Genomic DNA, 22,066 nt, shown 5'->3' with positions numbered 1-22,066 from the left:
TTCCACTGTCTTCCTAGTACGGTTTAACAGTTATATCGAAAAATGCCGAAAAATACCGGTTTGTTGTATAAGAGACCCCCTTTAATATTCAATTTTATTTTATTTTCAGTATTTTTTGTTATAGCGGCCACCGGTATGCATCCTTTCTATAAATTTCAAGTGTCTATCTATGATGGTTCCAGAGATAGAGCCCTGTGACAGATGGACAGACGGACAACAGCGAAGTCTTAGTAATAGGGTGCCGTTTTTACCCTCGTGGCACGGAACCCATAAAATAGTAAATGTAGTTTGGACCAGTCAATATTAGTGAAGGTTCAGCTTTTCCCTATTATTTTTAATGCTAGTAAATTATTTTATTACTTCTCTTAAAAATGAGGAACTTTAAGTTATTAATACCATGTTAACCTTTACTTCACTACACATAACACTCATATAATGACACAAAAACAACAATACAATATCAGATGTTAAAAACTACTTAAGTTTAAAAAAAAAGAGAATATACACAAAAATGCATACAAAAATATACAAAAATATACAGTAAAAAATAATCAGGTTAAAAACAAAATAATAGCTATGATTAGGCACTATCATAGTTATCAAGTATATAGAAAGAATAGGTCGAATTGATAACCTCCTTATGTAAATCGTTTAGCGAACCTATTAAACGTTCAAATACTTTAAAGTAAACTTACTAAAAATAAATGCTTCCGACCACTATTTTATATAACTACTAGTTAATTTTATTTATTTTATGTATAGTTAAGTATAATGCTAGTTTGACCCTGTACCTAGTTCCGGGACTAGAATAGAGCTACGGTATCCCCTGCCTGTCGTAAGAGGCGACTAAAAGGGCGCTTCCGGGGTTGCAGGCGGCAAGAGAGGGAGCTCGAACCGTCCAGTAAGCGACCCCGGGAAGGACGGCGGTATGTGTACGCATACCGTCGTAAACACCAGATGGTGTGGGAGGAGCGAACACTACTCCCCCAGGGCAGAGCCCGATCGGAGCATAGCGCTTGGAGAAGGTCGTGTTCTGCCGGAGATCCCGGAGTTCTTCGTTGTTCAACAAGCGTTGAGGACGGCCATCGGGAGGTTTTAGTGCTGTAAACATGCTACATAACCCGGTGTTGCTCCCACATCGTCAGGTACGTTTTGAAGGTATCCCCCTCGTAAAGAAAAAAAAGATATAATACTAGAAACATTTTTTAAATTTTTACTCTTTTATATTAATAAAATAATTTGTTTACCTACATATAATAAAAATGCAGAGGGTCACATAATCGGAAAAAAGTTATTTTTATTTAGTTGAAAATTATAACATTCTGTTAGTAACTGGACAGGCATATGACTGATATGCGTGTTGTAAAAATAAAATAATGAATATGATCATCTAAATATATATTACTCAAAGGTGACTGACTGACATAGTGATCTATCAACGCACAGCCCAAACCACTGGAAGGATCGGGCTGAAATTTGGCATGCAGGTAGATGTTCATAACTAGGGGTAGGCATCCGCTAAGAAAGGATTTTGATCAATTCTACCCCCAAGAGGATAAAATAGGGGATGAAAATATTACTTCGTAACGCGAGCGAAGCCGCGGGCAAAAGCTCGTTAAATGATGAACATCGACTTTTATTTCGACTTATTTTAATTTTTATATTGAAGTATATGAACATGAACGTGTAATAAAATATATTTTTTGCTTAACATAAGTAAAAAGAGAAGTATCTTAAGTCACTCATTCAGTCAGGTTTAATCGGTAACTCGAAACTAATTTATTCGACCGTTCGGTGTTCGCTTAAGGCAGTTCCATTGTGAGCTTCGAAAAAACCGGTCCGTTTAAAGCGTCTGTATCAAAAACATTTTAATAAAAATTTATTTAGTGATCTATACGTGCTAACATGGAGCATATACCAGAAAATGATTTGTTAGAGTTTAACCCAAATATGTTACAAAATATTAGGAAACAGTACAATTTTGAGAAGCCCGGGGATATGGACCGCGCCATTGATATCTTGGACCTATGGATCAAAAAACAGAGACATTTCATGAAGAAGGAATTTCGTAAGTTATTTTTGTTTTTAATAACATTTTATAAAAAAGTTAACATTATTATATCGAAAAATATTATAATTAAAATCTAAATAAATACATTTAATCGAAATGCATATTAATTTAATATCGTTATCGAACCAATATATTTGTCTGTATGACTGTTGTTTATTTAAGATATTCAGCTTACTAGGCAATAATCAATCCGTCCAATGTTTTGTACACCAAAAATTTAAATCTCAATCATAGGTAGGCAAACATTTTATAAATTCATTATTAATAAGGAGCGTTCATAAGGAAAATGTACTTAAACAATAAAATACAATATATTTATAGACAAGGATAAAACAGTATAAAGCAATATTTCTTTGTTTTTCTTTGTTCTTCCTGATATTTTTTTATATATAAAGAAATCTATCAGGTCAGGAACTTTATTAGGATCAGTTGGCCAGTATGTGGGTTGTCCTGTTGATATAACTTCACATTTCAAGTCTTTCAAGGCATGGAATAATTCTTTGCCTTTAGGAGTTGTTAACCTCGAACCCCAATAGATATTCTTGGCATTGAAGCAAAACCTGTTTTATAAATAATAATAATAAAACTATTTTATCTGTACAACATCTCACATTCTAGTTGTAACGCAAGTTCATATTAAGTGCCCATTTACTTGGAAGTTTTTTCCTATTGCATAAAATTATTTTAAAAGAAAAAATGACTAATATCCTCGTAACCACTTGTCACATTCTTGCTCTACTGGGGTACTTTCCATTCAAAATAACCTTCACTGTAATAAGTGCATTTAATAATTTTCTGCAATACGTGTGTTTATTTAAATTTCCCTTTTTTTTGAGGGTGTGTTGACACTTACTGCTTTAAAGACACATATTAAGATGATAACACAACACATATAACAAATTCAAAAACGTTGAATGAAAACTTGAATAAAATCGCCAACATAAACATGAAAAACACGAAGTAACTTACCAATAATTTAAGGAAACGACCCGCGTGGCGGAACGGCCACCATACCGGTCTGACGCGCAAAGGGTCCCGGGTTCGATCCCCGGCCAGACGGATATCTAAATGATGAATTTAGATTTCTGTTTCTGGGTCTGGGTGTTTGTGTATTTGTCCATGGCACCCACGACACAGGGAATCCTAGTGTGGGACTGTGAGTGTAGAAAGCGTTTATTTATTAAAAACGTTACATGCCTGTGTTAAGTCAAATAAAAAATTGAAAGCAATTATTTCCTAATTGACGTAAAACTTGTAAACAAAAGACACTTGCAATTATTTCTTGTCAAGGTCTACAATTAAAGATTTATAATTATTTAATATCCACGTGCAAACAGTTGTATACAAACCATAAAATTTAATCAGTGCACTTAAATTAGTTTTACATCGAGTTATTGATTTAGTAATACTCGTAGTACTCGTTTTTCCAAAAATTGCCATCTTATAAATGGGTCCTTAGTATTGTCAATAAAAATTTGTAAAATGATTTAAGTAGGTATAATGATTATACTATTATGTCGATTTCTTTATTATCTCGATTACAGTTCTTTGTAGTGTTGTGACTAAATAAGCAGTGATGATTATGTGACAGTGACGATTTATCAAATTTTGATTGAAATGAATAAATAAATATTATCTGTCGTAATAATCATTTCATTTCATTGTCGAGTTCCTACCTATACCTACTTATTTTACAACAGCTTCGAAAATATTAAAGAAGTAGGCATCATCAATCAAAAATGTATACGTGTAACATCTTGTAATGAAATATAATGTTATAAGTATATGTAATATAATATATAGATAGTAAATAAATTTGTGCAAAAGTATCCGGCAGTAGTTTAGTTTCTTACATTTTGTAAAAAAAGACGGGTATGTTATCGTGTTACGTTTATCGTTATAGCTCCTATAGTAATCATCATGTGTAGCACATTACTACCTGTCCATGAAGTACAGTATTATCTGTGTGACTTTTTAAGGTAAACAACACAAAATTACATGGGCGTCAATCTGTCATCGAGATAAAGAAATGGCAATAGTATAGTTACTGTACATAGCTATGCCAGTTTAAATAATCAACTGTCAGACGCGATTAAAGTCTGTAGATTTAAATGGAAACATAGACAATATGGTATACTCGTATATCATACATAATATCTAACAAAATATTTTTTAATAATTTTATTGACAGTAAAGTAAGCTTATGTTTTAAAAGTGTTGTAATCCTTCCGTTTTACCGAAGGGTAAAACAGCCGTATCTAAATTAAAAGGCGTGAAAGGCACATCGAAAAAGCACACTATCTATAATTTGTCTAGACTCAAACTTTCTACTTTCTCCCCACTTTAGCTAACATATTTTTGCCAAAGCAATTATTAATATCACTAGTTTCAAAATTCGACTGTAATGCAAATAAATTCTAAACTGGAGATTCCCGAAATCAGAACCGAAAAAAAACATTTTGTTCTCAATGTTAATAGATTATTTTTTAAGTTTCATAATTCAAAAACAGTCTATAAATCTTACATATCTATTTTTCGTGTCTTTTGAAATTTTCGCGTAATTTGAAGACGCCCAATATATAAAGCAATAGGTGTGACTAAGCCACATTCAAAAGCTATATCTAACAATTTTTCTATCAACAATCATACTCATATTTGATATTAAAGTTGAAATAAATAGTTAAATTTTCAGTAAAAAAGTAGCGAAGAAATAAATTATTTTCTATAATTAATGTAACACATATTATGCATATTATATGTGTTACATTCATTGTCTTATTGCTTTTCTTCTCTAAATAAATTTTAAATAAGCTAAATCTCCGAGCCCAGAGCGCTCAATGTGCCTAAAATGGAGGTACCGGTTATGAGGTAATGGTTTTTTTATCTCCGTATAGGCATATTTTTTGTTTATCATCTTATGAATTAACAAAAATATCCGTAAAGAAAAAACATGACGTGGGAGCTTTTAAGCCTGAGAACTTTATAGAATATATTCTCAAGGATGTGTAAGGTTTAATTTTTCGAAGTTGAAGTCAAGGTAATCGGCTGACGATGTGTCATCATTCATTAGTATCGAAGGTAATGACCCTTGAATTATGCAATGTTACTGCAAGTAATATAATAAAATCATCATCAACCCATTCCTGTCACTGCTGGGCACGGGTCTCCTCTCAGAATGAAAAGGATTAGGCCATAGTCCACCGCGCTGGCCAAGTTCGAATTGGTAGACTTCACATACCTTTGAAAACTTTTTTTTTTAAAGATTTCTCAGGTATGCAGGTTTTCTCACGATGTTTTCCTCGTTCCTCACTTCACCGTTTAAGCTAGTGATAATTAACTAATACGCACATAACTTTGAAAAATTACAGGTGGAAAAATTAGAGGCGTGCCTGGGATTTGAACCTCGGACACCTCGATTACGAGGCCGCGTTTCTTAACCTCTAGCTATCACTGCTATAATAATGTACTGTAGGAAAAATATCATAAAAATACCTTTCCAAATACACTCTACATTTGTGTAATTTCATCGTTAAAAGTTAAATAGTTAATACACCCAGAATAGTAAGTAATCAAAATTAAGTTTGGCAAGAGATCGAACCCGAGTCCGTTCGTATCAAAGCGTCATGTTGACCGACACTCTATTACTGGAAACCAAAACAATAATTTTAGAATTACGTATTTTTTCCCAAAAGTAATTGAAATATTTTAATTACCTAAGCTTAAAATTAATCTTCTAAGAATAATTCGCCTTCTAATATTGTCTGAAGTTACGAAATTTGTTAATGAAAATATTTAGATACTCATGTACTCAGATTTAGTACATCGCGTTCATAAATAATAACCTGGCAATAAATAAAAATAATAACATTAGTATTGAAAATCAAGGTCAACTCAGTTTTGTTTAGTAAGCACGTGTATCATAAATTAACACTACCTTTAAAATTGACGGAAAGTTTCATGACAAACCGAGTATTCATATAACCTTGTCAAAGATATGTTATTCCTATCAACCCCCATTTTGGTAAAAGTCAATTATTATTTTGACGCTCCTCATTTTTGTTATAAAATAAGTAGCTAACGAGCATGCAGTCCACCTGTACCCTTACCATGAGTTTTTACGTTTTGACAAATCTGACTGTTTTGGTATTGGTTTACGTATTTGCCCATACAATTTCCAATCAGGGCGCCTAGCGGATTGTATCAGAACTATAGTGTCAGTAACATAACATTAAATGTCTAAAGTGACATAATGGCGCTTTATGTTTTGCAAACATATGAGGTAAACAAAAAGACTTGAGCACTTATTTATTGTTACGTTTACTTAGTCTACTGTAGCAAACGTAACAGAATAATGGATTGAGTAAACGTAACGTAAAATTGTGGGATGTTTTGAAACCTTATGGTAAGGGTACTGATTGTAAGTGGCTAGTGTCGCGCATAGATATCTGTAATCCCCGAAAATATTTGAGGGCAGCCACAGATGTGTGACTCCTGAGGAATAAGTTGGAACGCCTCGAATAAGTATTTCCCACTTATCTTCCATACAGTGTACTACTACTTCTTACTATACAACTATCAGATCAGTTCAGATCATATTGCACCATACTGACAAAATGACGATTTGTAGACTTCACTACCCTTGAGATTTTTTTCAATACTCTTGTATGCTTGTACTCTTGTATTGAGATTTTTTGTAATACTTGCATGTAGGTTTCCTAACAACGTTTACCTAGACTTTAAAAGCAAACGATAAATTATAATAATTAGTAACATATTCATAATTTATGCAAATAAACGTTGGATTTGTATTTCTTAGATTTAAGGATAATGCACCGAAGAAGTGTATTTTAATTTACTTTTAAACTTTAATCTTAATAGAGTTGATATCTTCCTTAACATACCCTTGAAACTAGAACACAGCAGCGCTTAACTGTTGTTACAGTTAGCAATAAGTGTGGCGTTGAAAAAAGTAGTGATAGCCTAGTGGTTATTAAACCCGGGCTCTTAGTCGAGGGGTCGGAGGTTCAAATCCCAGTCACGCACCTCTGATTTTTTCAAAGTTATGTGCGTATTAAAAAATAATTATCATTTGCTTAAATGGTGATAGAAAACATCGTGAAACCTGCAGAAACCTGAAGAAACCTGAGAAATCTAGAAAAAAGTTTTTAAAAGTATGTGCAGTTTATCAATTCGCACTTGGCCAGCGCGGTGAACTATGGCCTAATCGTTTTCATTTTGAGAGGAGACCCGTGCCCAGCAGTAGGACAGTAATAGGTTGATGATGATGTAGCGTTTATGCCTCCGAAGGCGAACCATAATATAATTCTGCCAGACTTTCATGTAATTTTACATTTTTTATTACAGCAAGAAGCTATTTAGAGAATATGATAATGACGAACAAGGGATCCATAGAGCGGGCAAAAAACAAGTTGGACAAGATATGCACCTTCAGGACAATCATGCCAGATTTCTTTGGAGAAAACTTGACGAAGAATAATTTTGGCAATATGGATGAGTTGTGAGTTTTCTTTATATATTTATACCTAAACGATGAGGCAGACCGGCTACCTAATGGAAAGCAGTCAGCGTCGCCTATGGACATTTGCAACGCCAGAGGAGTCGCCAATGCCGGCTTTGGAGGAGAGCTATTTTTACACATTTTTTGAAGAGCCCCATATCATAGCGCTCCGGGAATACCTCAGGAGGAAGTTCATTCCTCATCTTGCACGTCCTTAGCTACAACTTGGAGTATGAACAATATTGATATTTTTTACCTGAATTCAACTCAAATCAAATTTATTTGTGCTATAATAGCACAAATAAATTTGAAAGAACGAACCTGTTTACGGCGAAAATAATTTGACTTAGTTAAATACACTCGCTTACATCAGAGTTAGGTAATAAGTAGTTATGTAAAATCCTTTATCTTAAATTTAAGGAAACAAAAACCACTGCAGTAGGTCATATTTGTAATATTTCATTCTAATTATTTAAAATAATTAAACCACACTAATTACCATAATGTGCTAATGTGTTACTTACAATGAATTTTAAGTGCACAAAAATATCAATAAAAACTTATTATAATAAAAACTTGTTATGACGGATTAACACGGTCAGTGAATCTACGGATTTATTTGACGGATGGCGAATCGCGACGGACTGCCACGGACCGCACCAAGGCGAATGAATTAAAAACTATTGTACTCAAAGTAGATTCCTTGCAGAACTCTTTTTGAACTTCAATAATATATCTACGACCACTTCGCAAGATATTTCGTTATGGGGAAGAAGCGGTGAAAGAAACTCCGTAGCAAAAAAATTGTACAAAAATAGTAGTAGACAAAAAATGTATAGTAATTATAGGATTAATCCTATAATTACTATACATTTTTTGTTAATTATAGGATTATAATTAACAAAAATCCTATCCTATCCTATAATTAACAAAAAATGTATAGTAATTATAGGATTAATCCTATAATTACTATACATTTTTTGTTAATTATAGGATTATAATTAACAAAAATCCTATCCTATCCTATAATTAACAAAAAATGTATAGTAATTATAGGATTAATCCTATAATTACTATACATTTTTTGTTAATTATAGGATTATAATTAACAAAAATCCTATCCTATCCTATAATTAACAAAAAATGTATAGTAATTATAGGATTAATCCTATAATTACTATACATTTTTTGTTAATTATAGGATTATAATTAACAAAAATCCTATCCTATCCTATAATTAACAAAAAATGTATAGTAATTATAGGATTAATCCTATAATTACTATAAATTTTTTGTCTTATACCCTATTTTAGGATTAATTTCGTAATGGGTATGGAATTATTTCGGATTATCTGCTATTTCCGGATATTTTTTTATAGAGATCTTAAGTTTTAAAAGTGAAAAAATACATTAATAACAATTATTATAAATATTAAGATAATGATCAGATTTTATGTGTAGACTATCTGTACTGCTGCATCGGATTCTTCGGATGAAACCTTTTCATAATTTGTCATTTTGACTCCACCCTTATCCGAAACTCATATATCGGATTCAGTTACAGTTTCGGATATTATTTTTTATAATATACGAGTAGCAGATGAGCATGCAGTCCACCTGATGGTAAATGGCTACTGCCGCCCATGGACATCTGTAATCACCCCCAGATAGGATTAAATATTCCTACCTGAGATCAGTCACAGATGGAACTACGGCGATGGAACGCTTAGGAAAAGTAATTACAATGTCTCTCTTACCACACCCTTAAAACCCGAACACAGCAGCGTTTAACACTCCTGTTATGTGGCAGAAATAGTTGTGGTGGTGTTGCCGCCAGAGTTGAACCACAAAGGGTTCTACCACCTTCGAAAATATACAATTCGATATATTTTTATTTCGGTATCCGATCATTATGGTTACGGAGCTCCACGATGTCCCTAGTTCGTCTGTAATATCACTGCCCGTCTGAAGCCAGAATTACATAATACCTCAATAAAATTTTATTAAAACAACATTCAATTAGACACATCATTATTCACTGCAATAATTTAGCAAAGTCTTTCATATGGAATAACGTAATATAAAGATGTTTATTACACAATATTTGATAACATTTGTTTAACAAAACCACATTTAAATGTGTAAATTATTATAATCTCTTTGAATAATCAATGTATAATACTGTATACATTGACCATCGGAATCCAACATTACATAATACCTCAATATTTTTTTATTAAAATAACCTTTAATTAGACACATCATTATTCATCGCAATAATTATCAAAGTTTTTCATGTAATAACGTAATATAAAGATGTTTATTACAAAATATAAGATAACATATGACAAAACAACATTCAAATGTCTAAATTATTTACTTATACATTTAATCTCTTCGAACAATCAATCAATCAGTACTCTTAGTACGAGTTTTTACGTTTGCTCGAAAACGTTCAACTTTTACAAATTTCCTCTTACAGCGTCTCTTACATCTTACATTTCCTCTTAAGGCTTTAAAAGAAATAAAACTTCCCTAAACGGGATCGAACGAGTTCATTTAGAAAAAATTACACCCTGTATTATTAAGCTATGGGATATGTCACTTATAAGAAATTAATTAATTATTTTAGAAATTAATCTATACATATAAATAAAATTGAAGGGTCCAATTGAATAATGAAATAGACGAATATATATACGGTACATATACCAAAATAACATTTTTTACAAGTTTTGTTTGTCTGTCTGTATTTTTGTTCTGGCTAATCTCTGAAATGGCTGGACCAATTTTAACGGGACTTTTATTGGCAGGTAGCTGATGTAATAAGGAGTAACTTAGGCCACTTATATTTTAGAACTAGCTGTGCCCCTGTTTCAACGCGGTTGTGTGTTGGTTGTGTTGTTTTAACGCGGGTGAAACCGCGGGGCACAGCTAGTTATAAATTAAACCAACAAAACACATACAAATATATTTTGTTTTATACCTACAAAATAAAGTATAATTTGACCTCAACCTACATAATTGCCAATGTTGAATGTAGAGGTGAACACGTTTACTTCCAACTTGCAAGCTGTAATTTACGGCGTAGGTGCAATTAATCAACATTTATAGCTAGCTTATATATCGCGACTTCGTCTGAATCCTTAACAATATAGCAGAGATACCTTAGCGGTCAGAAACAAGGCCTCTCGTTTTGGGTGTCTGAAGTTCAAACATAAAGCAAGCTCCTCTGAATTTTAAAAGTTATGTCCGTTTAAGAAATTAATTAACAGGTGACAGAAAACATTGTGAGGGAACCTGAAGGCCTGAGAGTTTTAAAAATGTTGGCCATGTCCTAAATACCTCTTACTCTTAGAGGAGACTCGTGACTTGTTGCGTGCAGGTGGAGCTAGAAAGCCAATCCGCTCGAACACAACTACAAGCATATACCCCATAGCAATAGTAAAGGCACACTAACGCTGCTATGTACCCGTGGGCGAGAGCAGTGGAGGGTGCCGGAAGGTCCCGCGCTGTTTTCGTCCAGCTAATATCTAATTTGCTGTTGCGAAGCGACTCACTTCTATATTCAGAGCGGACTAGAAGTTTGGCGGGGAGTCTACCTATATAATTCTTTATGCCTGTTAAATTATGGATTCTAGTGCCATGTATCTATTACTCTCTACGTCGAGGAATAGAATACATATTATCGAGTTTCGTCATACAATATATTTTACAATTCAAATGCTAAACCATAGTATATTTGTTTTCAGATTAAATGTTATTTTACCGAAACAAACAGACTCCAACCACAGGGTGTATATATTGAAGAATATTGGAAAATCATTTACATCGGAACAATTTTCAAATTACTACAAATATATCATATTGGTGAGTTACGAATACGTTTGAAACTACCCTTGAAAATATTTTATTTTCATTAAAAACCCACTTTTTAGGTTTCCGTACCCAAGAGTAAAATCGGAACCCTATTAGTAAGCCTCCACTGTATGTCCGTTTGTGTCCGTCTGTCACAGGATTTTATTTCAAATAGCTATCTTGAGTACTATGGAGCCATCGTTGTGTGACTTCGAGTCGCACTTGGCCAATTATTTTAAATTTAAAAAGCTCCATTTTGAATAGTCTTAAAACCAATGTGTTTAAACTAGCACTCCAGACCTATTTCTAGAGCGTTGCAAGGTCTAGATGCTGATAGTATGTGAGGCGAGCATCTTAGTCCTGTGTAGCAACGCATCTGTACCCTTAGGTCGTTTGTCCACCGCACTGTCACCAAGCCGATACCGAGAACGAGATTATTTTGGGGCCGATTTTAATATGTCGTGACGGCGATACTCGTAGTTTGCCCATCGCGACCGATATCGGCGGTTTATGTTGTTCATACTGTCACGCGTGTGACGGCAGTGTATGGACAAGTTTCAATGTGTTTTATATTGCCGGCACATTGGCCCGTCAAAATCTCGGTGCCGATCTAGCGGTCACGCCGATCTACTCGAAATATCGGCGGCCGGGATGACGGTGCTCGGGTGACGGATGTGCGGTGGACAAGCGACTATAGTAAATGTATGTACGCTACTTCGGCGCCGTCATTAAGTATCGGTATCGGCTCGGTGACGGTTGCGGTGGACAAACAGCGTTAGTATGAGTTTTTAGGTTTGCTTGAAAACGTTCAACGTTCAGGAATTCGTTCATACAGGGCGCAGTGGACCGTATCGGAACTAAAATTTCGCATTAAGAGTTTTAAACACCTGAATAGTCAAGTGTAACAACATTTAATTTTAGAAATATTAATATTTACAATATATACTTATTTTTACATTTTTAATTTAATTTTCTGTTTTTGAAACTTATACTACGGAATTTAGTTCCGATACGGTCTACGGGGGCGTTGTATAGGGGAATTCGTCAACGTTGAATGTTTTCGAGCAAACGTAAAAACTCATACTAAGGGTACTATGTTCGACTTCAGGTAGAAGTCCTGTTTTGTATGGAGTTGCTTGATGCCCATGGACGGCAGTGATCACTTACTATCAGGTGGGCTGCAATTCTGCATATTGCTATTCTGATCTCATTAAAAAATGTTTCAATGTAATTATTAAATACATATGTCAATGAAACCTTTGTTGGCTTCATTAGCATGGAATACTTGACGATTATTTAGTATTTTTAATTTGAATCGATGCCATTAATGAGGATTTAAGAGGCTACTAACGATGTCTTTCTTAATGTTTCAGATATGTGAATACCTATTAGCATATGACTGCAGTGACGGGCTTATGATTATTATGGACTATACTGACGCTAATTTATTTGAAGTGGTTAAGGCACTGAATTTGGTTGAAACACGTCAAATCGTGTCAATAATAACAGTGAGTTACGTTATTTTTATTTGGTTAAATTTTCTGCACTTCTGTGCTTCGGAGGGTATGTTAAGGGCTATTACATACGACCGACAGCGTACTGTCTACTGCTCCACGACTGTCGCTAACAAGCGGCAACAGTTGCCGGTAGTCGCTGACGACTATTATCGCCTGTTGCGACCAATGATAAAACACGTTCGCTGGTGAGGACTGTCGCTCGTATAGTAGATGCCTAAGCCGTTGTGGCGACCTCCCGCTACTCGACAAGAGATGGCGCCACGAGTATTCTGAATCACGCTATCGAAGTTTTCTAAATATCTGGCATATATACAAGTTCCGATCACCTAGCCCGGCGGGAGATCTCCCTTTGCCAAACCGTCAATCCCGGCAATTCAATTCAATTGATAAGTCAATTGACAATCCCGACTGGCTTACGAGGCGACCATCTTAGCCTGAGGCTTCAGTTAGAACCTCTGCTTGAATTACAAAAGTCCATAATTAGCAACAACCACATACATTTTTTGCAATGTAAATTAAATACAGACGAGATAAATAATAATTCAAAATAATCTATATGGACTTTTGACTTTGCACATAACATTGTTACAAAAACAAAAAGGTCAGATGTGTCGGTACAAATAATTTGTTGAATCAGTTTTTTATATTATTAACAATTTATACTTTTATACTTTTTAGGGTCCCGTACGCAAAGCGTAAAACGGTCTACTATTACTAAGTCTCCGCTGTCGCTGCTGCAGGGCCTTATTTCTTGACCTGTAATATACCTGTAAATAGTAAAGGGAACCACCTTTATTTATCAATAGAAGGCACCAGTTTATTCCGTTTTTTCCGGTTTATCTCTTGTACCGTAGGCAGATACTTTAAATTCAGCCAACGCATATAATTCGATAGCTTCTATGATAACAAATCCTAAGAATAAATGAATAATTGGACAGGTGCGAGTCGAACTCGCACACAGAGAGTTCCGTACCACCGACTTTTTTTTGTTTTAATTTTAGTATTTGTTCAATACAATATGGTTCAATAGAAAGAGCCCCATGACATAGGTACAGACAGCGGAGGCTTAGAAATAGGGTTCCATTTTACCCTTTGGGTAAAGAACTCCAAAAACATTTGATGGTACAGAACCATCCATGCATGATTCTTGTCGAACCCCCATAACCTCACACATATTCGAAATTAATAATTTATTTTTAACTTCAAAAGAGGAGGAGGTTTCTCAATTCGATCGTATATATATTTTAATCCATATTATTTTATTACAGGAAGGTTTCGGCATGAGAATAAAAGGCATCCACCTCATATCAACGTCGAAGGCTGTTGAAACGTTGGTTACACTTTTGAAACAAGTGCTTACCACTAAGTTGGGGGAGCGTATCTGTGTACATAAGGATATAAGCACCGTTTACCAATACATACCCAAAGACATAATGCCATCAGAGTATGGGGGGAAAGAAAAATCACTAAGGAAACTACGTGGTACGTATTTTTGGAGTTTACTCCTTAAGAAACGATTTGAGTTATAAGGCCCGGTACGGAAATTTTATGAGGAGTAAAATCAAGTGTAACACGAAAAGTTGAGGCGTAACGTAGAAAGAGACAAACATATATATCTGTAGGATTGAACGTGTAAAAGAATGAGATGGAATACATTACACAGCGGATCTCATTCTCGGGGTCTCCTCTTTGCGCGATACTTCGTAGTCTCACTGTATAGTTCACTACCTCCAGTCTGAGAGTTGAATGTGTGCGTATGTTTGTACGTGTGTGTTGCGCGCCTGCGTATTACGAAGTTCTGCCACAACTTGTATACTGCTGCCGAGTACAGGGTATGCATGCTGTATAATAAATGCATATAGTAGCGTCTATTGTATACATCTATATACAACGTACATAAACAGCAACCTAACCATCAAGTTTTAATGTTTTTATTATTATTATTATTTATATTATTTTGTAACATACTTTATGTAATACGCATTATTGAAGTAACATAAATAATCCGAATAATTACAGATATATGTTTGTTTCTCTTATCATTTTAGCAGATGCGTTCATTTACCCTTTTTTTCTATTCGATATATATCATAATTATCGTTCCTAAGGAGTAAACTCCAATCGTGCGTCGTAGCTGACACACACACACTTTTTTTGCATAAAATTAATCTATCTCATTCATTTTGTGAAAAAAAAATATGATATAGATCAAGCATCCAGGCAACCTAGTGATAAGTGGCTACTGCTGCCCAAAGACATATTTCATCAATCCCATAATATAAGAGTCCTGTTAGAGGTCTACCACAAATGCGTTGCCATCCCAAGGACACGCTTAGAACGCCTCCATACCACAATCTGACGTGGAATGGTCACGGCCTCTTAAGAACATCTTAACCGTTAAAATAATTAAAAATATTACGTGGATTGCTACTGATTAGGATTAAGTTGAAACGCCTCGTTGAAACGTGTGTCTGTGCATAAACGTATTGCCCGATGCAAGATAGAAATAGATTTTTCTGATAAAAGTACCTTAACACAATGTCTTATCTTTTTTTTACACGCTTTATATTAGCTTCACTTGTATTGTATGTTTGTCAGTTAGTAACTCCGTTTTTCAGTAGAAATAGATGAACATACATACATCCTAAAGTTATAAAAAAACTAAAGTACACGCTTTTATAGAAATCAAACTAAAAAATATAAAATAAACTTAGAAAAAATTTAATGATAAATTGTATAAAAAACAAAAGAAGATATATTTAATTGTAAACAAAAGCGTGGGGTGCTTTTGAAAATATCAAAGTGTTGGGTCCTTCTGCTCATGTCTGTCAGTAAAATATTTATAACTACCGAAAGTGTGCACCCCACGCTTTTTTTACAATTAAATATATCTTTTTTTGTTGTTAATACAATTTTTCATTAATCATTTTCTAAGATTATTTTATATTTTTTAGGTTGATTTCTATAAAAGCTTTAGTTTTTTTTAACTATATTTTTGATAAGATTAAAGTAGCAAACGGCAATGCAGTCCATCTGATAATAACTGGTTACTATCGCCCATGGACATCTGTAACCAACTCTTAAAGAAAAGGAGTTCTAACTAAAAGTGTTTACATATTATTATGCCTTGCCATTCCTAAGAATTATGATGGTCGCCTTATAATTATAGGACAGCCAACATCCACACCCTTCCATCCAAAACCTTCACGTCAAAAGGTTTGACGACACACCGATCGAACTGTATTGGTTCTACCAACTTTTTACTCTAAAAAATAAAATAAAAAATCATATTTCATACAATATTATAATTAGAAAAGATAATAAATAATCTTATATTTCAGATGAAGTTATGGACAAGCTAACGTCAAATAACTTCGTAAAATATATTGAAGAGATGAACCAAGCGAAGACAGACGAGTCGTGCAGACAATCTGACAAATTCAACGAACAGTATATGGGCATGCCGGGTAGCTTCAGAGTGTTAAGTGTAGACTAGATTAATATTGAAATAGGGAATTTTCTAGTATTATAATTGACTGTAACAGATTAACTACTTATGACTCGTGGTATAGTATTCAGATTTTGGGGGCTATGTTTGGTCGCGGTATCGAAAACCTTCATTTTAGGGACTGGGTTGCTGCATCAAGTGTCCAAAAGTCACTGTATCTGTCGCTCAAACATGTAATCGTTGCATCTAACTATCGCCGATATTAAAAGTAGCAAGTCTGAAGAAGACCTTAGCATGCAAAGCGTCTGGTCGAACGTGTGCGATGTAGAAATTGATTGCTGTATCAAACTTCTGAAAGGTCGTTTAATTGTCAATCGATACTAAAAGCTATTTAGCTATTTAGCATTAAGTCCGCCTTTTGCACCACACTGTTTTTAACATGGTCAATAAAGAGTAAATAAAAAAATAAAAAAGTAGTAAGTGTGCAGAGGGCCTAAGGACGCGAAGCGTCTGCTCGATGTGTGCGATGTATCTAGCTTCCGAAAAATCGGTAAATCAACGATCGCCGATACTAAAAGTAGCAAGTCTGGTGAAGCCTAAGGATGCAGTGGCGTTGCATGATTGTTAGTCGCGTGGGACACATATTAAATGTAGCTAATAAAATGTATTGGGTAAATAAGGTTATCAGGTAAAAGGCGCCATCTGTGTATATATATACATATATATGTATTTAAATATAACAGCCAAACGTATATTATGTATAGGGAAACGTTACAGTATCTTATCTAAGATTAAAGTCGAAAATTAATAAAAATCGGGATCATAATTAACTTAACTATCTTATAGATATTTGTTATCGGATCGGATAATAAAATTGACTGACTGTGATCGCAAATTTACCTACATTGTGCAACCATTATGTGCATTGTGATAAAGATTAATATAATTATTTGAAGTCAAATAAACAGTTTTTAATTTATCCCAACATTTCTTTGATAAATTTTTTGAGCTTTGATATGCAGCTTTTTTAAAGTTCATGCAACAATATTGCTAACACATTTACTTTTATAAAAAGACTTACCTATAATATTATCATTTTTTCTTCTTAAATTATACATTTTCGAAGTGTGTACACCGCGGCATTACTTTAAAGATAAAAAAAATTGTAACAGAGTGTTGAAATTATAAATATTAATTTATTATTCATACCATAAATTTTTTATTTTCATTTTAGTTGAAAAAACTTTTTTTTAAATATAAATTTATTTTTAATAAACTACGCACGTGAAAATGCTCTGTGAGTTTTAAGAGCGTCCCCTGAAACAGGCACCGCTGCACGCTCGCCTGTTTGTATTAAAAAAGTATGAACGCCGCCTGCTTGCTTGTGACGGGTTTTTAAACGCGCAGCTCAAACGTACGTAGTAGGTATAATAACCGCTTATCCATTATTCCTCCAAATAAATTACCGCCAGTACATGCCGCGTATTGCACGCGATGCGTCCAAGTCCAGAGCGAACGCTCGCTTCGTGCATACGCAGTTATTTTAAAGGACGCCCACAGACGGCGCGATTTTTAATACGCTTTTATTAGCTTCAGACGTATGTATGTTGGTATGTTGGTATGTTAGTATGTAACGGAATCTTTAAACATGATTTTAACCCCCTTCAAAACGTCGGATTAACTTGAAATTTGGCATACTTATTAAGGACCGATGACAATTCAATATTTTAAACATTCTGACCCGTTATCCTTACTAGGATAATCAGGATCAGCGATTTTTGTTTTCCTGAGACCCGGAAGGTCTGCGTTAAGACCAATAAAGGAATCTACCAGGCGCGCCGATCACGCGACCTGACCTGACCTGACCTGACCTGACCTGACCTGACCTGACCTGACCTGACCTGACCTGACCTGACCTGACCTGACCTGACCTGACCTGACCTGACCTGACCTGACTTGACCTGACCTGACCTGACTTGACCTGACCTGACCTGACCTGACCTGACCTGACCTCAACTTCGACGCGTCCGTTGTTAATAGCATCATGAAGCGGTGTCTCATCATCCTTATTCATTCAGCACTTCAACATCTGCACCTTCCTTTAACAAGATTTCCACTATTTCATTGTTCCCATTTCTTGCTGCCAAATGTAAAGGCATAGGCATATGGGGTGCTATTTAAGATATTATCAAAATGATAATCCTTCTACTCAATATATATCAATAAAATATTTATAACTATTGACACCATGCACCCCACGCTTTTTTTACAATAAAAAATATTTTTATCTTATTTACACTATTCTTAATTCAAATTAAAAAAAAAAATATTTTCTATTTTTTAGTTGGATTTTCTATAAAAAGTGTATTTTTTTAGTTTTTTTAAACTATTATTTATTTATCTAATAAAATAGTTACCTTTGAAAACTACAGTCAATTGTTTTCAAACGAAGGAATTTTTGCCGTCTTAATTACTTGCTTTCTGCTGATTGTGCGTATTAGAACAAAAACAATAAAAATCCTTCAGTACAATGCTGTGTGAAGCCAGGATAATACACAGAAATAAATTATCTACAGTCAAATAACTCCGCTTTTCGGGAGGCGGACATTATCTCATATTGTTATCCACATACGTCAAGGCGAACAAATACGTCATCCTGCGATAAGAAACCGAATAATTATTTAATTAAACAATTGTTTTTTCTAAGTAACGGAAGTAGCTTAGAGATTAGATAGAACTGACCTTATAGAATAACGCACATAATAGGAAAATGAATTTATAATGAATAGGAAAATTGTATACATTTAAATTTAATTAAATTTAATTTACAGTATTATTAACACTTTACATTCGGACAATTTAAGATGCCTAATCAATAATTATTATATTTTGAATATTACAACAAAACTTCACGATTATGATTCTTAAAAATGTTTATAATTATGTTAATAATATGAATAATAACTGAAAGTTATAATAATAGGTACCTAGAGAATTAGGCGTAAATGCTTAAATAAATCTTTATTAATATAAGAAAAACAGGCCCGTAAGTATTACGTAATAACACATTGTAATATGCACGTGTTTGTTTTTTACTTTCATTCCCCTTATTTGCCGTTTACGAGCTTATTTAAGAAACGGCTAAATCTACCTATTAATGCTTTTACGTCCAGATTAGGGTTGTTGCGAATATCAGCATCAGCATCAGCATCAGCTGATTATCAGCTTTCTTTTAAATATCAGCATCAGCATCCGCATCCGCAACAAAAGATGCTGATATTTAATGCTGATATTGAAAATGTAACGTGTTCATTGAAGGTGGGACCGAGCTTAAATCACGTGGAGTTTTAGCCAATCACAGAAGTTTATAAACACAAGTTGTCATCAAACAATCATTCGATTATATTGACAATTGGTCAGACATCAATAACTTTCGATCATAGTTCAATCAATCAATAACAGAATTATGTATTCAATAGTAAAAAAGATAAAATCATAAATAAAATAAACCATCTAAAATTGCCGTGCGAGGCATGGTTCCCAAAACGCTGGCGGCGTTTCCTTGTTGAACGGCCAGGCTTAGCCTTTGAGCAAAAGCCGCCAGCTTTTTGGTCACCGGAAGCAGTTACAAGCTTGGCCGACATATCTGACATGAATTTTTTCATGTCAGATGACCATGGACCCATTGTCTCTATTGCAAGCGCCGCAAACAAATAATTGTCTAATAAATTATTATATTTACGGCGCTTGAGAGTCTGGGCATGGTCGGCTGCGGCCCCCGCACACACAGACGTATTGCTTACGTGCGATGGGGCCAAGGTGTCTACGCACGTCGCGTCCCATACCAGGGGTCGTCCGAGACTCCATGGAACTAGAGTGATTCCATCGGGTCTCTTGCCATCGTCTCTAAAAAGGCCTGGAGGTTCTAACGTCGCAGGTATAGAGACGGTAGCAAGTGCCCGACGAATCAAACTGTTCAGAGTCCCGTGACGATACAACCTGCCGGCACTCCTGGTACAGGACAAGCCATGCCGACCCAACGTGTCCACCTCCTGCCCACACGGGCAAAAATGAGACTAGCAAATCCTAGCACCTATGGAAATACGCAAAGTTATAGGATCCAGCACGGTGCCAATATTGTTGGATGGGAGAGCGTGTAACCAATGCCCTGAATCGCTTTGGGCAACAGCTAATAACCGGGCCCTATCAGTGTTGTCCGGACATCTTTCCAGAAGGCAATTCAATTCATAATGCCACATCCAGTGAAAAGTGCAATATGACCAAATATTTCGTTATTGAACAAATATACGACACAGTGTAGTATTTGTAAAAAAAATAACAAATAAATGCCGACTTCTGTGTCACTGGCCTGCAGAGTGGAGGGTAGCTGAAGTGGATGTTGGTTTGGTACATGGTTCTGAAGTCGGTGCTAAATATATTTCGTTGGATAACGGCGTAAACAGCGTGTTCAATATGAGCGCCGGCTTCGGAGATATGTGCTGAGCCAAAATTTGTTTCAGTTGATTTTTGCTTTGTAGTGACATGGAAGTCGATTGTATTTTTTTTTCACCATTTTTAGTGATGATATACTAAAAATCTTACAAATGCACTAGTCGCCCTTACGATTTTTGAAAGTTCCCCTAGATTTCTCTGGTGATCAGACCCTTATTTTCTTATAATGGAACTACTTTGGAAATATCTTTTTTTCCAACAAAATAAAAATCATCCAGTTCGGTTCATAAACGACGAAGTTATCCGCGAACAAACATAAAAAAGACATATGGTAGAATTGAGAAACCTCCTCATTTTGTGAAGTTGGTTAAAAAAGACTATTCTCGTAAGGGACGTACAAATACCTCAGTACAAAATATATTTATTATTTAGTATTTTTAAATATCAGCATCAGCATCAGCATCAGCTGATATTAATCTGAAAAAATCAGCATCAGCATCAGCATCAGCTGATCTAGTAAAAACCTGCATCAGCAACAACCCTGGTCCAGATTTTCAAGTTGGATAATTAAATGGTGGATAGGTAAAAGATGACCCGCGTGGCGGAGCGGTCACGGCTCCTGGGTTCGATCCCCGGCCAGACAGATATTTAAATGATAAATTTAGGTTTCTGTTTCTGGGTCTGGGCGTTTGTGTATTTGTCTCTGTGTGTGTCCATTGCGCCCACGATACAGGGAATCCTAGTGTGGGGCTGTGAGTGTAGAAAGCGTGAAAAGGTTATTTTTATAAAATAGGAGAAGAATTTGCGTAAGAGCCCATAGAACCTAAGACTTATTAATATTATTGTCATTATTAATATCTATCTATTATTTATCTACCGACGATCGAAATTTGGCGATGTCTAATTTATATTCCTAAACAAATTGTCAAATGTTGATATTTGGTGACCAAAACATTACATAGATTGGTTATTAATAAATTAATAACGGACATATTAAGTGGTTATTGCCGTTCATTGAAATATGGCTTTAAAATAAAATAATGATAGCTTTCATCTTATATATAAAATTCTCGTATCACAATGTTAGTTACCGTACTCCTCTGAAACGGCCCTACCGATTTTCACCAAATTTTATATGCATATTGAGTATGTCTGAGAATCGGCTACTATCTATTTTTTATACCCCTAAGCGATAAGGGTGG

The 22,066-nt window shown here is 34.8% G+C and overlaps 1 protein-coding gene across 1 annotated transcript; it reads left to right on the top strand.

The window, feature by feature from the left end:
• Positions 1 to 1,783: 1,783 nt before the first annotated feature.
• LOC140746199 (alpha-tocopherol transfer protein-like) lies at positions 1,784 to 17,169 on the top strand. Its single transcript, XM_073078246.1, has 6 exons — positions 1,784 to 2,068; positions 7,436 to 7,589; positions 11,342 to 11,459; positions 12,821 to 12,955; positions 14,233 to 14,446; positions 16,306 to 17,169. Exons 1-6 carry the CDS (start codon positions 1,906 to 1,908, stop codon positions 16,458 to 16,460), a joined length of 939 nt encoding a protein of 312 aa, XP_072934347.1. The 5' UTR covers positions 1,784 to 1,905; the 3' UTR covers positions 16,461 to 17,169.
• Positions 17,170 to 22,066: the final 4,897 nt, after the last annotated feature.

This window comes from Epargyreus clarus, unplaced genomic scaffold (assembly GCF_041222505.1).
Source record: "Epargyreus clarus isolate Ecla_fem2 unplaced genomic scaffold, WU_Ecla_fem_2.2 ptg000012l, whole genome shotgun sequence".
In the NCBI taxonomy this organism is placed as follows: Eukaryota; Metazoa; Arthropoda; class Insecta; order Lepidoptera; family Hesperiidae; genus Epargyreus; species Epargyreus clarus.
Note: the sequence above shows the minus strand (reverse complement) of the source record. Positions and strands in the feature narration are given on the sequence as shown.